At 47.6% G+C, this 21,044-nt stretch overlaps 1 protein-coding gene across 1 annotated transcript; it reads right to left on the bottom strand.

Annotated features, from left to right (window-relative positions):
• Positions 1 to 12,057: 12,057 nt before the first annotated feature.
• On the bottom strand, positions 12,058 to 17,048 carry LOC102761229 (HLA class II histocompatibility antigen, DM beta chain). The gene is made up of 6 exons (XM_006769160.2): positions 16,785 to 17,048; positions 15,902 to 16,183; positions 14,385 to 14,669; positions 12,922 to 13,038; positions 12,746 to 12,781; positions 12,058 to 12,404 (listed from the first exon to the last, which is right to left on the bottom strand). Exons 1-6 carry the CDS (start codon positions 16,861 to 16,863, stop codon positions 12,388 to 12,390), a joined length of 816 nt encoding a protein of 271 aa, XP_006769223.1. The 5' UTR covers positions 16,864 to 17,048; the 3' UTR covers positions 12,058 to 12,387.
• Between the last annotated feature and the right edge of the window lie 3,996 nt (positions 17,049 to 21,044).

The following is a 21,044-nucleotide window of genomic DNA, read 5'->3' as shown; positions in this document are numbered from 1 at the left end:
AGGTCATTTCTACAACCAAACTGCCGCTTTATCAAACGGCTGACATTCCACAGTTACCCAAACCCAGTTCCTTCCAGAGGAACAGCAGGGCAGGGTAAACGCGGGTTCATCTTCCCACGGGAAAAACTGCTTGAACACGGCTGCTGATTTTCTTTCATCTTTATTGAGATTATTACAGATGTCCCTCTTTTTACCCCCCATCCCCCCCGCCCCTGGGAAGCTCGCCCAGCCTTCCCCTCCCCCTCTCCTTCCCCCAGGCGCCTGGCCTGTGCCCCTCTCTCCTTAGCTCCCTCTTCTGCCTCTGTAACTGTCTCCTGAGCCTGAGCGGCCAGTGGCTCTCCTCTCCTCCCTCTGAAACTTCCTAAATAAACTTTCTCTTGTATTTGGGGACGAGTCTGTGTTGCCCCCAGGCCCACAGCACACCTGGTTTGCACACTCCAGTTGGGCGCGGCCTGGCACTGGCACTGAGTGGCAGCAGCTCCTGGGCATTGCAGGGAGAGAAGACTGGACGGTGCCGACAAAGAGGAAAACCTCTGCCTTCTTAACCTTCACACATGAAGAGCACAACCAACTCAGCCGGCATCTGCCGTGTCCCTAGTGCCCACACTGCCATCCCCGAGAAGGAGCGGGTGGGGCAGAGGCCCACGGAGACCGGAGGAAACGGCTGGGATGGCTGCAGACTCTCCGCGGGCCTGAATACCAGGCTAATCGGAAAGAACTCCAAGGACCACAGCCCAATGCCCTCTAGCCGTGCCATGTATCCCCATCGCACAGCCTCCCCGAACCAGCCGTGTCCTCCTGAACGCGTCTCTCCTGGGTTCTGTGGAGTAAAACACGTCCAGGTGCCCCCAGCACAGGCTCGTAGGTACTCAACACAGGTGTCTCTCTCCTATTGTCCCACACCCTGCCTCATGCCTCTCCACGTCCCCATCCTCCTGCCCCTGAGCACAGGCAGTCAGAGTCCCCACTGCCTCCCCATCAGCACCAGGAAGAGCCCCTGGAGCAGGCACTGGAGCCCATTGTTTGGGGCCACACGTGTGAGACTTGGGGTCGGGAAACTCCCACCTGCCAGCTGTTGGGGGTCACCTGTCACCCTGTCCTCGAGAACCAGAAATAGAGCTTCCAGTTCCCGCTGGGACTGCAAATCAGTAGGTAGGTGTGGGCTCCCAGCTTCCTCGCCCAGAATTAATGTGGGTGAAGCTATAGAAGCGAAGGGAAGCGAGGGTGTGGGGAGCTAGCAGCGATGAAAACAGCGAATACAAATGTTCAGAACGTCGGGGAGACGGGCTTGCTGTCCTGAGTGCGTGTGTACAGGGAGCGGGAGGTCTGCGTCCTGGATGGAAGCTGCCTGGGAGGCCAGGGCAGGGAGACCACCCTCTTCCTTCACAGCGGCCTGGGCCCTCACTGCCTCCCCTGCACACGGGAACGGGCCTCGGAGCAGCGCCGATGAGCGAGGTGTGAGCTTTGGGTATTCACTTCCGGTTGCTTGTTACTTGCACCATTGCCCCAACTCGCAGAGCCTGCCTCCTCCCAGCTGCGCTTTCCTAAGAGCTGGCTCATGGAGTCATTGCAAACCCGGCGGTCCACGTGCCTCTGAGGCTCTCCCAAGGCTGGACCTGGATTAATACACACCTCAGGGCCCGCCTTTCATCTCTTTCCACTGCACGTTACCTCGAAGCCTCGTTGTTGCATGCAGTGTGAGCTCACAGACCCACAGAACTGGACAGCAAAGGAGCAACACCCCTGCAAAACATGGGTGACAGGCCGAGCACCATCCACTAATGCAGGATTCTGTTAAAGAACCAGGACACTGCCCTGACCAGTTTGGCTCAGTGGATGGAGCATCGGCCTGCGGACTCAAGGTTCGATTCCAATCAGGGGCATGTGCCTTGGTTGCCGGCACATCCCCAGTGGGGAGTGTGCAGGAGGCAGCTGGTTGACGTTTCTCTCTCATTGATGTTTCTAACTCTCTATCTCTCTCTCCCTTCCTCTCTGTAGAGAATCAATAAAATATATTTAAAAAAGAAAAAGAACCAGGACACTAAATAAGATGATGGAAGGTATCAACAACAGAAAGCAAAACAGTAATTTATAAAAATAAAGAGATGATTTTAGATATTGAACTAGAACAGTGTAAATGACAGCTACTATGGGTGGAAGAAGTGGCGGGATGGATGGAGCTGAAGGGTGAGTCGCGAGGTGGCAGGTGAGATGAGAAAACAGGAAAGAACTCAGCAACATGGAGGACAGAAATAGCAGTGCTGACATCTGGGCCCCAGAGTTCTCTCAATGAGAGAGAAAAAGACAAGAATAAGTATTTGAAGGGACAATGAGTAGTGAACTTACCAATATTACAGAAAAAGGAAAGACTGCAGAATACAGGGCTGAATGAGTACTAAACAGGAGCAAACACACACACACACACACACACACACACACAAAACCTCCACACCAAGGGGTTTAAAAAGCTCATGGAAAGAAAGAGCAGATTCCTACAGCACAGTGACATCAGACTGACATCGACTTTCAACAGCACCGATGGGCTCAGGAGGAAAATAGAATGATTTGTAGTAATGAAGGGAAATAAGCTTGAAGCTAGAACTTTGTGTCTACATTGCTGTGCACGATGGCATAAGACAGAGATTCTTACACAGGCACAGCCTCAGATACAAGCACCCATATTGAAAAGAACCGTGGAGGAAGTACTCAGATATGAAGAGTCAAATCAAGAGTTTACAACAAGGAATAAGGGTGCTTTTCAACACAGTCAGGACCATATTAAAGAAAAAGTAGGTGTGTGTGTGTGTGTGTGTGTGTGTGTGTGTGTGTGTGTGGCCAGATTTTAAAGTTTAGACAATAACCACTTGGTGAGGGGATTGACATTTGTGTGAAAGAAGGAAAAAATCAAGATGGCAGGCAATGGGTGCATTAAATTAACCTGATTGTGGTAATCATTTCACAATGTATGTGTACATTAATTCATCACATTGTACACTGTTTTTTAAAAATCACATTGTGCAACTTAAATACATACAAATGTATTTGTTATGTATACATCAATAAAGCTGGAAGAAAACTTTTAAATAAATAACACTTTTAAAAGGAAATCAAAAGGACATATGAATGTACTAAAGAATTTGGGAGGAAGATATAAATATTAAGATGTTTTAAGGAATTAATAAAGGTAAGCATACATAGCATAGGTCTTAAATTAAAGGTCACCATCATAAAAACATAATCAGTATACATAACTTTTAATCCAGCATAAAAAACAATTAGTCCATCAAATGGAAAGCACGAAAAAAAGAAGAAACAATATGTAATAAATACAAAATGTCAAATGAGTTGTAAATATACGTCTTAATGGTGTCAGCAGTTACCAATGAAAAGACAGAGGCTCATAATGGAGGAAATAAAAGACCAAACAACATGTTATTTACAACAAGGACACTTAAACCAAACACAGGAAGGTTGAGATTAAAAGGAGGAAAAAGATTAGCAAGGAGATGCAGCAATCACAAATGCAATATAACATCAACAATACAACCTCACAATTTATAAAGCAATAGCTAAGAGAACTACAGATAGAAGGTTTTTTCTAATTGCAGTTGATGATTTTAACAAACCTTTCTCAAAAACGGTAGGTAGGCCGGAAAATAAGCAGATATCCTGAAGAACAGAACAATTAAATTATTTAAGCTCAAGCTTATTAATCAAGTCTTAATAAATAAGGACCAAAGAATTCCTCAGATTAAAAATGACTAAAGAAACAGGACAACTTACTGAAATGCGTGATTCTGGATTGTAGGGCAAGAGGTGGGGGAATGGGGGGACCACAAGGATCTTTATTGAGAAAACTAGTGGAACTGGACTATGTACTGTAGAGTAGATGACACTATGATATCAAAGTTAATTTCCTGAATATTATCATTCCTGTGTTTCTATATAAGAATATCCTTGTTCTTAAAAAACTCACCGAAATATTTAGCAGCGAAGGGGCGTGATGTCTGCGACTTACTCTAAAATGATTAGGAAAAAGCCTTAGAGACAGAAGCAGAGAGGAACAGAAAGCGACACAGCAAAATGTTAAAAGTTGTTGAATCTAGACAAAACGCCATAGCAATTTTTATAACTTTCTCTATGTTTGAAATCATTGCAAAATAAGAAGGTTAAAGCTTCCATAAATAACATTTGAGTTAAAATAAAAATTATAAAGAATATTAAAATGTAGAACTGAATAGAAAGTAAAACATTAGATAACAAAATTTATGTGATATGTTTGAAACAGAATTTAGAGGGAAATTCTTTAACTTCAAATACATTTATTAACAAAAAATAAATAAAATGCTAAAAGTTAGTTTAAAAGGAACAGAACAAACCACCCAAAAGGAGGAAGGGATTAATAAAGAGAAGGATAGACATCACTGAGAACTAAAAGCAACAAAAGTTTTAATGAAAACTAAAGTTGGCCTTTAAAAAGATACATATATAGTTGTTCTAGAAAAGAGGATAAAGAACAACATCTACTCAGCACATTGTCTATAGGAATTTTTAGGGAGCATTATCTCAATTCCTTGAGGTTCTGCTTCCCGGCATATGTCGACGGTTTGGCTCAAATAAACTCACAAAATTCTTTAAAAAAAAAAAAAAGAATTTTTATTACAAAATAAATAAATACAAGAAAAGCAAGTTTTGTGCCCATGCTTTATTAAAGTAAACACAGCTCCCCAAGTAAAATATTAACTAAGTGAAACCAACAGTAAATGTGTAACTATAGGATGATCAAACAGGGTTTATTCCAGGAAAGCGAAGATATTTCACATCAAAACTTCTCGATGTGACTCACCATTATTAAGAGATTAAGAGGGAAAACACAAAAATACAAATAAAAAAATCAATGCAAAATTTAAAACTATTTCTAAAATTTCAACATCTATTTATGTTGATTTTTTTAACTTTTAGAAAACTAGGAATAAAAAGAAAACCTACTTAATTTAGAAAAGTTGATACATAAAACCCTACAGCAAGAACTTCTGCTTCTGGAAAGATAAAATAAACATACTTTTCTCTATTCCTCCCTCTAAGTACAACCAAAAACCCTGGACGTTATATACAAAACAAACATAAGAGGGAGAGATAAGAAGGCAGACCCTGTAGGAGGCCAGGACCCGAGGCATGACACATGGCGAGTTCCCTGGGCGTTCCTTTGAACTCCTGTGTCCCAGGCACATACACACACACACACACACACGCGCATGCACAACTGATGGTAATAACCAAAGGATCAGGACAGAGGTAGCCTTTCAAGACAGTAAACTTAGAAAAGAACTGCTCTAAGCCAGGCAAACACCACAGAAATAACTAGCCCCAATCCTACTCACAGAAAGATCCAGTTGGAAGCCTAGACTTCCACTCTCTTGGGGCTCTAAGAGGCACTCCAACTCTCCCTGCAGTGCTGTCTGAGTAGACCCATTTGGATGCCAAGAATTTCATTTCTTCAGACCAGTAATGAGGTCCCCTCCCCTAGAAGTCAGTGGCAGAGGAAATGGGGGAGGGGGTATGTCCCACACCTGCCCAGCACAATGACAACGGCTGAAAGAAGTTATCTAAACAGAATGAAAATGACAAAACAGAAACTCTGGAACATCAAGAAAGAAGAAAGAGCAATCTAAACAAAAAATATAGGTGAATACAAAAAAAATTATCATTAGTTTTTTAAGTTATGTTCAGTGGGTAAAGCAAAAATTATAATATTGCCTGACATGCTCTAAATGTGTGCAGAGGAAATAGTTAAGACAAACTATATCTATAAAAGGCTAATATGCTAAGTGTCCATCCGGGTAATGACGTCACATAGCAACACCCGGCTTCCTCTCCCTAGCGATTAGCCTCCTTGCAGTTTCTTCAGCCTAGACAGGGGTGAGCAAACTTTTTGACTCGAGGGCCACAATGAGTTCTTAAACTGGACTGGAGGGCAGGAACAAAAGCATGGATGGAGTGTTTGTGTGAACTAACATAAATTCAAAGTAAATATCATTACATAAAAGGGTATGGTCTTTTTTTTCAATAGTTTTTTTCATTTCAAACGGGCCAGATCCGGCCCGCGGGCCGTAGTTTGCCCACGGCTGTCCTAGGAACTTGTTTTATAACCAGGTGCAAACATTTCACATTTTAACCAAATGTCTGTGAAGCGTTTTTTTATGCCTCATCTCATTTGATCCTCAGAAGTCCTGGAGTAGGTAGACCGGAGACTTGGTGGAATCCTATTTTCTTTTCATTAGCCAGAAAACGAAGATTTAGAAAGCTTAGAAACTTGACCTGACTGAAAAGAAGTAAGAAATGGTGGACTTTGAAAATGACTTCAGGTTTTCTCACTGCACAGAATAGAGTCAAACACTGCTGCAGTTAAATATTTTATCCTTTGTTCTCCCTGCGTGATCTACAATAATAATCTGTTTCATGTTGATATTTACTGCTGTGTTGCTAACAATTACCTGAAAGAGAAGTTGGGGTGCTTCACTGGGCTGGAAAAAGTTTAGCTAAATCAGAAAGTAGGTCTAATAAACAAGTTGATTCTATATCTATAAAAGGCTAAGTTGACTCATGCATGTGCAATACATATAAAGCTCTTGCTGGTGCCAATTGCACGCATGTGTTTCCATCTGTCATTGTTGAGCATGAATTTGTTTGACACTTCTATTATAGAGAAAGGGTGAATAGCAATATTAAAATATTTCTTCTAATTAATTTCCTTTTAATGTGCATGATTTCATGCACCAGGCCACTAGTTATATGATAAATGAGGGAAGAAAAAGGGAGATAAAGGGAAGTAAGGTTTTCATACTTCATTCAAACTGGTAAATGACAACACAGTAGATGGGGATAATTATATATGTATAATCTTACACCTAAAATAACACTTTGAAGTTGCTATACAAACAGATATACTCAAAAACACTATCCTTTATAATAAAGAGCTAATATGCTAATTAGACAGGATGGCAGAATGACCTTCCGGAACGACCAGTGGGCAAAGGGTGGGGCCACAGGGCTGCCAGGCTGCGAGGCAGCTGCGGCCAGGAGGCAGCCGGGGCCGTGAGGGCCCCTTGTATGAATTTCATGCATCAGGCCTCTAGTAGATTAAAAAAAAATTATCAAAAAAACATGCTCAAGTAAGCCACAGAAAATAAGAATAAAATAAACAGAAGTGAAAAATAGAAAAAATAAATAAAATAACCAAAAAAAGCCCTCCCATATTAATATAGACTGAATTTTGCCTCCCACCCCAAATTCATATACTGAAGTTCTAACACCTGATGGATGAATTTGGAGATAGGGCCTTAATGGAAGTAATTAAGGTTATAGGATTCGTGTCCTTATAAAAAGAGAAAGAGCCCTGTCTGGTTTGGTTCAGTGGTTAGAGCATTGGCTCTCATACCAAGGCGTCTTGGGTTCATTTCCTGGACAAGGGCATGTACTTCGGTTGCAGGCTGGATCCCTGGCCCCAGTTGGGGTGCGAGTGGAAAGCAAACAGTTGATGTGTCTTTCTCACATCAATGTTTCTCTGTCTCCTCTCTCTCTCTCTCCCTTCTCTCTCTCTCTCCCTTCTCTCTCTCTCTCCCTTCTCTCTCTCTCTCCCTTCTCTCTCTCTCTCCCTCTCTCTCTCTCTTTCTCGCTCCCTCTTCCCTCTCCCTTCCACTCTCTCTAAAAAATCAATGGAAAAATATCCTTGGGTGAGGTTAAAAAAGAGAGAGAGAAAGAGAGCTCAAACTATTCCCTCTCTCCACTCCGTGATCTCCAAGTGAGGGCCAGAAGGCAGCCATCTGCAAGCCAGGAAGAAAGACTCACCAGCTTTTCCTTCATATTGCACACGTGCCCACGGACCTCCAGCTGCCCTTCCCGACCCACACTCCACCCTGGGGACTGGCCCGCTGCCGGCCTGTAGGACAGCACAGGTGCCGAGCTCCTTGCTGTCAGCCTCGCACCCAAAGCCAGGAAGCTGGGCCAGGTCAGGGTTTTTGTGCCCTTGGCTCCCTACCTGAAGGTCACCTTGGGCTGGCTGTGTCCCTTACCTGGGGGAGCTGTGGCTGGCAAGATGGAGACTCGCGCTGAAACCGGTTTGGCTCAGTGGATAGAGCGTCGGCCTGCGGACTGAAAGGTCCCAGGTTTGATTCCAGTCAAGGGCATGTACCTGGGTTGTGGGCACATCCCAAGTAGGAGGTGTGCAGGAGGCAGCTGGTCGATGTTTCTCTCTCATCGATGTTTCTAACTCTCTATCTCTCTCCCTTTCTCTCTGTAAAAAATCAATAAAATATATTTTTTTTAAAAAAGGTGGAGATGGAGACTCGCTGGAGCTCGCCGTCCTCCTGAGTGATAACCCCCAGCCCTGTCTCTTCAGGCCTTGGGGAGCCCAGCTGCGTGCCAGGTCCCTGCACCCCCTTCTTCGTAAACACTGCCTTGTAAATAGACTCTCCTTGGACTGGCCTCTGTGGAGTGAACCCTCTTTTCTGTTGTGGCCCTGACACAGTGCAAGCCATTTGTTGCTCATTCGCTGCCCCAGAGCAGTCTGGCCAGAGGCTCTTGGAACCCTCATATGCAATGAAACAGTGGGGAGTGGGGGGCAGGCAGTGAGCCCTGTCTGGGCGCGATCTCTGTGGGTGTGAGGCCTCTCCACTCTCTGCAGCCCTGGGGACTGTCTGGCCAAGGGTGGCAGGAAGCACATAGAGGAGTCACCTGGGCCCTACTTCAAGGCCATGTGAGGGCTCTTGGGAATGGCAGGCTCTCCATGGGAAACCAAAGTGGGGATGGGGTTAGACTCCACCCTCATCTGTCCTCTCATTTCCTTCATTTTACTTTGCAAACCGAATTACTTGAGAAGATGATCGAAATATAATTTTCCTAAATAAACATTGAGATTAAATACCGATCTTGTCTGTTCCTTTCACACGAATGTGTGCATGAGTCAAGAAACAGAGCAGACCTGGAACACAGGATAGAATGCTGAGGACACGCGTTTGCGTGCGCGCACGCACACACACACACACACACACACACACACACAGCTGTATATTTGGACTTTATTCCCATTGTCCTTAATGGTCAAAAGAAAGCCTTCAAACTTGAAGCCAACACATTCCCTAAAGTAGTGGTACTGCCCAGAGGGTTGAAGTTCTCCCTGCAGTGTGGGTGCCCTCCTGGACACAGAGCCAGCTCTTTGATGGTGAAGAATAGGGCCACATGACCTTCAAAGTCAATTCCAGCTCCAAGATCAGCTTTTAAAACAAACAAGACACCCTAGCCAGTTTGACTCAGTGGATAGAGCATCAGCCTGTGGACTGACGCGTTCTGGGTTTGATTCTGGCCAAGGGCACATACCTTGGTTACAGGCTCGAGGCAACCAATTGATGTGTTTCTCTGTTGATATTTCTGTTTCTCCCCTCTCTTCCACTCTCTCTAAAAATCAATGGAAAAATATCTTCAGGTGAGGATTTTAAAAAAACCACATAAGACATTGAAGAAAGAATCATTTGTTGTACCACTTGGATTAGATAACCCAAAATCCAACACTTTCTCTCTCACACACACATACCTTTCGGGAATTTAATTCTGTTCCACACTCTACTGTCCTTTGAGCCTTGGAGCTGGCCCGTTAACCCTCGTCCGCCTCCCTTCCAGGCACCAGGCACTCCCCTGTGTAATGACTTGTACATCCTCCCTTTTGTCCCTGTTGCGACCTGCTGTGCGGACCCCGGGAGACCTACAGGGCACTTTTCCCTGCTCCGCATCTGGATAAAACAAAAACCTCACGGTCAGGGCACGGAAGTCTCCCCAGGGGACTGGAAGCTGTCCGACCAGCTGACCCACTTCCTGCCCTGGGGCCTGTCTGTGCTTCCCTCCGCTGTGACCAGACCAGGCCCGCCCCATGCACAGCTTCTCCAAACCGGCCAGGCATGGCCAAGACGCAAAGCCCACCCCCGGCTAGCCTAGAATTTCAAAGGGAATTTCCTGTCAAGCAAGCAGAAACAAGAACAATGTGTGGAAAAATGAAACCTGGCAAGCCTTCGGACAGCAAGTTATTAAAGGAAACGCGGGCAGTGTGGTGGAGGGTTAGTACATGATGCCCACGCTAATTAAGTAAACACTATCTAAAAACTTTAAAGGCGCCGAGGCCGGTTTGGCTCAGTGGATAGAGCATCAGCCTGTGGACTGAAGGGTCCCAGATTCGATTCCGGTCAGGGGCGTGTACCTGGGTTGCGGGCACATCCCCAGTAGGAGATGTGCAGGAGGCGGCTCATCGATGTTTCTCTCTCATCGATGTTTCTAACTCTCTATCCCTCTCCCTTCCTCTCTGTAAAAAATCAATAAAATATATTTTTAAAAATAATAATAAATAAAATAAAATTTAATTTAAAAAAATAAAAATAAAAACTTTAAACGAAACATAAAACATAAAACTGATCAGGGGTTTGGAGATTCGTTTCTGGGCCTACATTTAGCGATTAGCACATGGCACCCTTCTCTTCCAGCCTTCATGGTCTTGCTCAGGGAATAACCATTTTGAATCCATGAGCTCTCCCCTCCCCGTGAGCTCCTCTAAACCCCTTTCAGAGAGGCCTGCTCACAGGGTCCTCGGGGAAACCACGTGTGGAGGCCATCGGTTCACTGACGGGACAAACACTGAGCACCGACTTCGGACATCAAGTCTGTTGAATGGGGCTCCGCCCACTCTCAGGCAGGCCCGTCCCCAGAGACACTGTCCACCCACCCCCACCCCTGGACAGCGGCACACAGGAGGGTCCCACAGCCTCCTGCCCCCCTCCTCAGACTCCTCGTGGGCTCCTATCTAGAGACCCACACAGGCCTGCCTGGCCCCTGGCCTTCCTGCCACAGTCCGCTGCTGGGCTAAGCTCCTCCAGCACGTGTTCTTGCTTCCGGCTCCTCTTCTTTGCCTGAAGTCCAGCATCCAGCTCTACTTGCAGACCAGGCTGCACAGCCAGCTTTCCGTGTGCAGCAGGCCTGGCCCTTTGCTGGGTGCAAACAGCACCTGGCTTCCGCGGTTTGAAACCCAGCCCCATTGGGGTGCCCCTTGGGTTGGGGTAGGAGGGAACGAGAGGCTGGCTCTGAAGAGCCGTGTGCACACCCGCGCCAGGGGCCTCAGAATGAAGCAGTCTAGTTACTTCGGCTCAGGTAGACGCACATCCTGTAAAGAATTTGTTCTTTGTCCTGGCCGGTACCTCAATCGGTTAGAACTCTGTCTGGATGTGCCCTGCAGGATTGTGGGTCCCATCCCTGGTCAGGGCACACACAGGAAGCAGCCAATGGGTGGGACAACAAGTCAATGCCTCTCTCTCTCCCTCCTTCCCTCTCAAATCAATTTAAGGTTGTTTTTTTTAATATGCCTGTGACCTTAGACAGGTTATTGAACCTCTCTGGACCTCCTTTTCTTCGTGTGTGACGTGGAGGGAGACAGTCTGCTCCCTATGCAGTTATGGGTTATGGTGGGATACAAACAAAGCTCCCAGCCCAGGGCAAGGTCATGATGAGCACTCAGCTGTTCCCTGCCCCAGGTAGGGCACAGGGCACGGAAGAAGTAAGTCGCAGAACTCAGGTCTGAGGTTAAGCTCCGCCCCTGGACGCTGCCTGCGGCCTGTCAGGGTTGTGATGAGGACGGAATGAAATGATGCATGTGAAGCACCTGACACGATGCCTGGCCCAGAAAGCTGAGTAACTGCTCATAGCTAACGCCACTCCTGTGGGCTCGCTTTGTGCCACGCCATGTCTTAGCCGTTTACACGTACAAGCTCATTTCATCCTCATAGGATCCCTTATGAAGTAAGCAAGATGAACTGTTAACCCCTTCCTCTACTCTGTGAGTCCATCCCACCACAGTTCAATTTCTTCTTATAAATTACAAATTTAAAAACTGCCCCAAATTCTATCATTCTAGATGGAGAAATGGGAGGAGAACTCCTCCACTCAAGTAGGAGAGCATCAACCCCAGCTCCCAACTCTGCCCATAGCCCCTCCCCAGCACCTCAGGAAAAGGCAGGGAAAAGCTGTGCTTCCACCAGAGTTTATTCCTCGGCGATGTCACCAGCGACTCACTGTCCACGTGTCACAGCGGGGCCCGAGGAGGAACTTTGACCTCCTTCCCCAGATTATATTCACCCCAGAAACACAGCCTTGGACAGTAACTTGGTTACAGAATATTCCCAGAAATGAGCTCCTCCAGTTGCTAAGGTTTACATACGGAGGAGACTGGGAAACTCAAAGAAATGGATGGAGAATCCCAGAGAAACCAGAGGGTCTGAGGATGTTGGAGGAGCGCAGACACCACTAAGAGTTTGAATCTTTCTCTTGTGGAGTGGACGCTGCAGAATCCTGCCTCTAGGAAATGTGCCGACCTGCAGAAGAAATAAAAAGGAGATAACAAGGCTTCAAACCAACCTGACCCCAACATTTGTCTCTATAACCACCATGCCTGAGCCCTTAATACAATGATACTGAAAATCCCAGAGCCATCCGCAGCCTCCTCCCTGTAGACACTCCGTTGGGTAGAAGAGGAAGGTAGGCACACACAGGAAGCAGCTCCTAATCCCAAGAGTGGTGGCTAACTCATGCTCTCGGCCTGATCCCGGTGGAAGCTCACCCCTCCAAAAAGCACCACTAGCTGAACCCAACGTTGATCCCTCAAACTTCACCCCTCCCAAAGGGCCCGTAGGCAAACAGACAACACAGATGTTACCTTGTGGATAAGTGGACCCAGCAAGGACAGTATAGCCTAGGAGAGGAAAATAGTTGGTTAGAGGGAAGTCTTTGTGGATAACAGTCTCTGGCATTATTCACAGCAAATGAAGTAGCAATGAGAGAACCGATCACTGACAGGAGTCAGCGGAGACTGAGTTCAGGAAGGCCACTCACCAGAGGAGCCAGCTCTCCGCCAGCTGAGCAAACCCAGGGAGAAGATGATGAGGCCCAGACCCAGAGTCACTACAGACACAGAAACCTTCACTGTCTGCTCCGGGGACAGTCCAGGGGCTGCAAAAACAGAAACCTACTAGAACCAATCCCTGTTGCTCATCCCCAGAGCAACTTTATTTATATCAACCTCCACCTAGCGGGTTCCAAGGGGCTTTTTCCTAACCCCAAAGGTCTAGCTCACTCCACCTCACTCCTCAAAACCCCCATTCTGTGAATATTCCTAGAATAATCTTAGGGGACCCCTAAAGTTAGCGCCCTGGCTTCTAGTTCCTGTCAAGTATGGTGGGGCCTCTCTTCCTTCACCCCAGAGGCACCCTCACCAAAGAATAAAGGGTTCCTCATTCCCCTTTCCAATGACCCATGGTGACAATGTCTGCTCCCTTACTTGCTCTATCTGAGTTTTTCCTACTAACATGTCTTTCCACGAGTTACGTGTCTCCTCCTGTCCACATCCGGATTTCCCGTGTGTTCTTCCAGAACCTGTCTCCAGCCCATTCACAGCCTAGAGCTGATGCTACTCTAATCCCTGTCCCACCTGGATTCCTTTCTCAGGTTAAATGAACATTCCACCACCAAAGGGAACTTCTTGGGCAGGCTGTGCAGGAGACTTTCCCAGGAGAGCTCAGGTGAGCCTGTGGGTTCCACTCTCTGCTCCTCATGCCCTTCGCAGCTGCCCAATAAGACGCACACTTCCCACAGGGCGAGGTCTGCTCCCAGCAGCCAGTGTGGCATCCTGTTCCCTGGCCCTTTGTTCACACTTCCTCTTCTTCATTTCTTCCTCTTCTCTTTCCCAAGGATCCCCAGATCTGTGTGCAACTTCTCAGTTCCTTCAACTACCTCCAATCCCGGGGTTTGAGCAATCATGACTGGCTTCTTGTTCGTTAGCCCCCAAGCATCCACCAGCCACGGCTTTTCCTCCCTGATAGAGCAGCCCAAATCCAGCACTGCCCCGGGCCAGGAGAGGGTCCCCTTCCTTCTGCAAACTTCTTTATTTCTCCAATTCCCATTCCTGACCCGACAACAGAACATCTGAGGACCCTAGAATATTGCATCACAATTTTTGGTTCTGAAATCTACATCCTCTTTTCAGGACAGCCCTGCTCCCCTCCCACCTCAGACAAGCACATGACATCCACCACACCACCATAACGACGGCAACAACAACTGACTCTCCGTTCCTGTATCCCATTGCCCCCTCCCCCCCATCTCCAGTCATAAGCCCTCCATCGTTCCTCCAGACCCACTTCTCATTCTCGACATCTCCCTCTCCCATGCACCGTGGACCTCCCCACATCTCACTCCCTCTGCTGAAATATTGGTGTTCACTTTCAACCACCACTTGGAATAGTTGTCTGCTTTAACCCCCATCCCCACCATCCCCACCATCCCCACCATGCACTTACTCCAGTCCTGAAGGATGGGCTCAAGAGCCCCAAAGTGCTCCACCACACAGGTGTAGGTGTCCCCGAAAGAGGGTGTTGTGGCTAAATGGGAGAGGGTCTGGTAGGTCCAGTCTCCATTGGACTGGATAACCTTATGGGCACTGCCATGAGGGGGGACAAGCTGCCCGTTCTTCCTCCACGTGATGGTCACATCGGCCGGGTAGAAGCCCCACACGTAGCAGGCCAGCATCACGGGCTCCCGCGTGTTAACGGGAGTGGCTTTGGCTACTTGCACAGATGGCGGCCCTGCACAGAGGAAACAGTGGTCATGAAGGAGGGAGAGCCTTCTCTCCAACCTGGTTTCCTTCCTTTTTTAATTCTTTTTTTATGTTTGTTTGTTTTTGTTGTTTTTTTAAATTCTTCATGGATTTGCCAAATCACCCTTCCACATGCCCACCTGGGCCCCCACATCCCTTTGAAATAAGGAATTAGGGTTTACTCCTGCTTCACTCTTTATTTTCCCCCATCCCTTCACTGCCCCTCCCGGTCTTTCTCCTCCAAAATTATGTTTGACCACAATAAGCATAGCCAGGTCCGAACTGCAAGCTGTTCCGGGTGGCCCTGTGTTTACCTCAGAAACATAAGCAGACGGTGGTCCCGAGTTATAAATTAGGGTATATGCAAAGGTAGAAAAAGACTTTTGTCCTCAAACCTCACTCAACAAATAAATTTGCTAAATAAAGCCCTTTTCCCTCAGATAATTTAAGGAAACAAGCCCAACTCAGGACTCTCTTAAATCTGGATAAACGTAGTTTAAATGAATGCGACTGTGAATGGACACATTTCTTTACTAGCTTACTCTCCTAGGTCACCCTCCTGCTTGCCTCTATCTTGGTGCTTTTCAAACAAAATCCCAGAAGTTGTGGTAACATGCAGATTCCCGCGCCTGAATCCCCAGGGATTTTCACCCCATGGGTCCGAGGGCTCGCACTTTTCAGGAGCACCTTCCCCAGGCAATTCCGAGGAAGGCGGGTCAGAAGCCACACCCCAGGGCACAATACTCTGCCCGGTGGAGACCAAGTCTCCCTTGACCGCTCTGAGTCATTCTCAGTGCAGAGAGCATGCAGGGTCGGACGCTTCCCTCAGCTCCCATGCCGGGTCCACCCCAGGCCTGGAAGCTCAGGTCCTGGGACCGAAAGGTGTGTGCGTGGGGAAGCCATCCTGGCTATTCTGCCACGCCCGGTGGAGCTGGGACCTGCCCCGGAGATGCCTGCCTAGGAGGAAAGCAGCGGACTGTCCTCTCCAGAGCTCCAAGCGGCCTCAAGCATCACTTCCCCTCCTTTGTTCCTGCTCCACCCCTGCCGACCACCTATGTCCACTTTAGGGCCAACCTCCCTCTTTTTACATCCAGGTCCACACACTTTCTGCCCAAATCTCAAACCCCTTGCCTGCAGGGATCCTCCCTGGCCTCCCCTCTCTCAGCTGTGCTTTCTAAAAGCACCCCACCCCTACCCCCCCACGCGCCCCTCTCTCCTTACGTGTCCTTTGGGTCAGGGATTCCCAAAAGGGCTGTGTGCGTGTGGCACAGTCCTGGAGCCCCGCAGACAAGCGCTGAATCAGGATTTCCTGTTTGTTGAGGTAATTTGCGAAATTAGCGGCCAAGGGATTCAGCACCCCAAATTCAACAGGGACCATTGCTCTCTCCTCTGGATCCCAGCAGGTCAGCAAATCTTTGTTGAAGGAGATACAGTAAGTGAAATCCTGTGGAATCCCGTTATCATCCAGCAGACAGGTGCTTACCACGTGGGCCACAAAGCCACCTGTAGGAGCCAGAGGAGAGGGCGGGGCAGAAGCCAGGGTCAGTGACGCCCAGAGATCGGACACGAGTGTCCCACCTTGGGCAGCATCTACTGACCAAGCTCATGAACTGGAGTCCCCAGGAGCCCCGATTAAGGGATTAGATGGTAGCAGCAGAGGTGTTTTTAGAACCTGTTTCCTCCTTATGTGAGACCAAGTATGGGGACAGGAGTGGCCCAAAATTATCTGCATGTTTAAAAAATGACTATTTGCCCAGGCCAAGACCTTCAATGAGGCACATTACTGAGTGAGAAGAGAAAGAGTTGGCCTTGCTGCGTGCTGGATGTGTTACAAATATTCCCTCCGTACACATTCAGGAAGCTCTGGCGGTGTGCCGGGCACTGAGGGAGGAGCCAGGATGCAGCCCTTGCCTCCATCGCAGCCCGAGGTCCTTATCACACAAATGATTCCACAGCCTCATTACTATTAACACCCCTACAAAGGTACAGTGCAAGTGCCATCGGAGTATGTAGCAGGAAGACAAACCAGTCAGTGCGTTCAAATCCAATAACAAGACTGAGCCCCCTGCCGAGGAAGGCGGGTCCCGGGAAGGAATGCCCTTACCTGTTCCGGTGCAGCCCAGGCTGAGGCCCAGCAGCAGCCGCAGGAGTGCGCCCATGATCTGCCTGGGGAGACGGGGCATTCGGTCCCCCGGACCAGCTCTTCCAGGGGCCTTGAGTCCTCACCTGCCCCAGAAACCCCAGCCTGGGTGTTGATCTCCAGACCCTGAGCAGAATATGGTATTGCCCAGGCCCCTTGATCCCCAATAAACAAGTGATAGATACTAACTTGTTCCTACCAGCTCACCCAAGTCGCGTCCCAAACTGAGGGTTGTCAGATTGGCTAGGTAGCCAGGGACAAACATAGAGACAAATCGGTGAGTGCCTCAGTGTAGCGTCATCGGTTGCTAGGTAAATCTCATCTTGCCCTGGGCCCTAAACAACTCCTGGTCTCTTAGCTCTTACTGTGGAATGGAATAACCAGTCTGTATGTGGATTTCCCTGGGGCAGTGGAGGGAATACTCCCAGTATTTCCAGGACCAGGACGCCTGCAGCAGTCCTGCTCGCTGGCTAAGCTGTTTCCTTTAAATGTCTTCCCCAAAGACCTCCCTGGGGCAGTGGAGGGAATACTCCCAGTATTCCCAGGACCAGGACGCCTGCACCAGTCCTGCTCGCTGGCTAAGCTGTTTCCTTTCAATGTCTTCCCAAAGACTGACTAGATAACATATTTTGTTCCTTAAAGGGAGGTAAGTTGGGAAGATATTCCATAACCATTGTTCTGCCCTGTCACCCAGCAGACTGAGGACACAGAAGGGACCTTCTGGGGGAGGTGACAGAGGCAGGGATGCGGAGAAGGAAGGAGGCACAGGAGAGCTCAGGGTTCCCTCCGGCCTCAAAGCAAGACAGCAGAATATGGAAGGCGGCTGCACCGTGCACACGGGCCAAGGACATGGCCTGAAAACCCCCCTGGGCCTCTAGTCTTCCTCTGTCCGGCCAGTGGAGTTTCATGTCCTCCTTTCTGCTTCCTGAAGCAGGAAACCCTATCCTCCTACGCTGTGAGCCACCTCAGGGCAGCCAGCAGTCCAACTCTACTTAAACCCCTTAATAAATGCTGGTGACGGGTCAGTGCCCAAAGCTCACCTGTTTGCCCCAAACTCGAAACTCCCCTGTGTGCTTCCCCCGCTGGTCCCACCTGAACTGGGGCAGGTCCCTGCATTATGAAGCCATGAGAAAAATAAGATAAATCCTCCCTACTTTTCTTCCCCTGGAATTTATTTTTTTATTTTTAAATTAAATTTATTGGGGTGACATTGGCCAATAGGATCATATAGGTTTCAAGTGTACATGTCTATGATACAAGATCTATATAGACATTGCACTGTGTGCCCACCACCCAAAATCAAATCATTCTCCATCACTATATTTGGCCCCTTTACTTTTACTACCCCTCAGTAACCACTATACTGTTTGCTGTCTGTGAGTTTCAGTTTTATATCTCACATATGAGTAAAGTCATATGGTTCTTAGCTTTTACTGACTGACTTATTTCACTTTCCATAATATTCTCATGGTCCATCTATGTTATTGCAAATGACACTATTTCATCTTTTCTTATGGCTGATTAGTATTCCATAGTATAGATGTACCATCTTTTCTTTATCCAATCCTCTATCGAAGGACACTTTGTTAAGTCTCCATATCTTGGCCACCGTGAATAATGCTGTAATGAACATAGGGGTGCATATGTCCTTGGAAATAAATGTTTTCAAGTTTTTCGAGTAGATACCCAGAAGTGGGATTGCTGGGTCTCACCACTTTGTAATTGGGTTGTTTGTTTGTTTGTTTGTTTGGTGGTGAATTGTATGACTTATTTATATACTTTGGATATTAACCCCTTGTTGGAGCTGTTGTTTGCAAATATCACCTGCCATTCAGTTGGCTGCCTTTTTGTTTTGTTGTCAGTTTCTTTTGCTGTGCAGAAGCTTTTAGTTTGATTCCGTCCCATTCATCTATTTTTGCCTTTCCTTCCCTTGCCTCTTGGGTCAAATTCATAAAATGTTCTCTAAGGCCAAGGTCCATACATTTAGTACCTATGTTTTCTTCTATATAACTTCCTGTTTTGGGTCTTATATTTAGGTCTTTGATCCATTTTGAGTTAGATTTTGTACATGGAGACAAACTGTAATTCATTCAATTGCATGTGGCTTCCCAATTTTCACAGCACCATCTATTGAAGAGGCTTTCTCCATTGTGTGTTTTTTGCTCCTTTGTCAAAAATGACTTGCCCATATACATGTGGTTTTATATCTGGGCTCCCAATTCTGTTCCATTGGTCTGTGTGTGTGTTTTCCTGCCAGTACCGTACTGTTTTGATTATTGCAGCTCTGTAGTGAAATCTGAAGTCAGGTAGTGTGACACCTCCAGCTTTGTTCTTTTTTTTTCACTTTTGCTTTAACTATTCAGAATCTTTTGTGGTTCCACACAAATCTGGTGATTTCTCATTCTGTTTGTTTAAAGAAGGACATTGGTATTTTGATAGGGATTGCATTAAATCTGTATCTTGCTTTGGGTAATATATATCCATTTTAACTATGTTGATTCTTCCCATCCATGAACATAGAATGTCTTTCCATTACCCTGGAAAAGACAGATTTTATTTATTTTTTAAATATATTTTATTTATTTCAGAGAGGAAGGGAAAGGGAGAGATAGAAACATCAATGATGAGAATCATTGATCAGCTGCCTCCCCCCCATGTCCCCCACTGGGGACCGCAACCTGGGCATGTGCCCCTGACCAGAATTGAACCTGGGACCCTTCCAGTCCACAGGCTGATGCTCTATCCACTGAGCCAAACCAACGAGGGTGAAAAAGGCAGACTTTAAATGGCAATTCATTCTCCTGTCCCTTTATGAATTATAGCATTGGAGGCTTTTTCCATCACAAATTTCCATCACAAATTAACTTGGTCTCTCTCAGCTCCCCAACAGGCTCCAGAACTGCCTGTTCTCACTGTAGCCTATGAAAGCTCTTGGATTTGATTTAATAGTGAGCTAAACAAAAGAGAATGGGGGGGGGGGACTGTCACCACACTTGTCTGTCCTCCACCCCAAGAAAGTTCTGATCTTTATGAAGAAAAATGGGAGGGGAAGAAGCATGAACCAAAAGTAACCAGGGTGAAGGAATATCAGAAAGAGAAGACTTGCTGCCTATAACTGAGCTTAACTGAAGGTGTGCCTGAGTTTCCCGGCGCCCGGGGAATAAGACTGATCTAGATTCTACCTCATCTAATGAGCTATCGAGTGTGTTGGAGTGGCAGAGAATGGGTGGAGAGTCCAACATTTGTTGAGCTTCTATGTGGTGACAGATACTATACTATACATGCCGTCTCATTTAACCTCAAAGACCTGTTAATTGGCCTCATTTTACAGTTTTAGAAAGAGGCCCGAAGATACACACCCAAGTGTAGAGGAGCGCGCATAGACACACACACACACACACACACACACACACACTGCCCCCTGGGACTGAGAGGACCCGCATTGCTAGTGGTGGTCTCCGCTGAGGAAAGGAGAAAGGGGAGCGCCCCGGATCCAGCCAAGCCTCGTCTTTCCAGTTCTCAGAATTCTTTCTGCTCCTAGAATTCATTAAAGCAGCGGTTGTCAACCTGTGGGTCGCGACCGCTTTGGGGGGGCAAACGACCCTTTCACAGGGGTCGCCTAAGACCATCGGAAAACACATATATAATTACATATTGTTTTTGTGATGAATCACTATGCTTTAATTATGTTCAATTTGTCACAATGAAATTGGGGGGCACCACCACATGAGGACCTGTATTAAAGGGGCGCGGCACGAGGAAGGTTGAGAACCGCTGCTGTAGACAGTGTCACCGAGGAAGCTGTGCTGATGGGCTGGAGAGTGATGATCCGGCTGTGACTTCGGTGTTGAGTGCCACCGAGCGTGTCGGGTGGATCCAGGGCCCACAGCTCACTCCCGCGCAGTGACAGTGGCTTTGTTCTATGGGGTCCAGACAGCGCGGAGGGCATTCCCTGGGCTCCACAGCCTGGTGGTGAGCTGCGTGAAAGCCTCTGGGAGCCCAGAGAAGGGGGGACTGCCCGGCTCCCCCTCGAAACACCGAGTGGAACAGCCCAGATGGAGCAGCTGATAGTGCTGCGTCTGCGGCGGGTGGCACTGGCTGTACAGAACCGACATGGCCACCGGCCCAGTGTGCCTCTTGCTCTGGGGAAGGGGGCCTTGCCCGCGGGCACTCACGCACCTTCTGCTGCAAAACCCGCCAGCAGCTCTGGAAGCCTGGAGTTCC

Source organism: Myotis davidii, unplaced genomic scaffold, assembly GCF_000327345.1.
Source record: "Myotis davidii unplaced genomic scaffold, ASM32734v1 scaffold4, whole genome shotgun sequence".
Classification (NCBI taxonomy): Eukaryota; Metazoa; Chordata; class Mammalia; order Chiroptera; family Vespertilionidae; genus Myotis; species Myotis davidii.
The sequence above is the reverse complement of the archived record's forward strand: the minus strand, read 5'-3'. Positions and strand labels throughout refer to the sequence as shown.

Excerpts from the sequence above, each read along its gene's own strand:
- LOC102761229 (XM_006769160.2), bottom strand. The coding sequence starts at position 16,863 with ATGCCCCGTCTCCCCAGGCAGATCATGGGCGCACTCCTGCGGCTGCTG. Across the intron at positions 16,184-16,784 it reads CCTGGGCTGCACCGGAACAG|GTGGCTTTGTGGCCCACGTG; the intron begins GTAAGGGCATTC and ends TGGCTCCTACAG. Across the intron at positions 14,670-15,901 it reads ATCCCTGACCCAAAGGACAC|GGCCGCCATCTGTGCAAGTA; the intron begins GTAAGGAGAGAG and ends TCCTCTGTGCAG.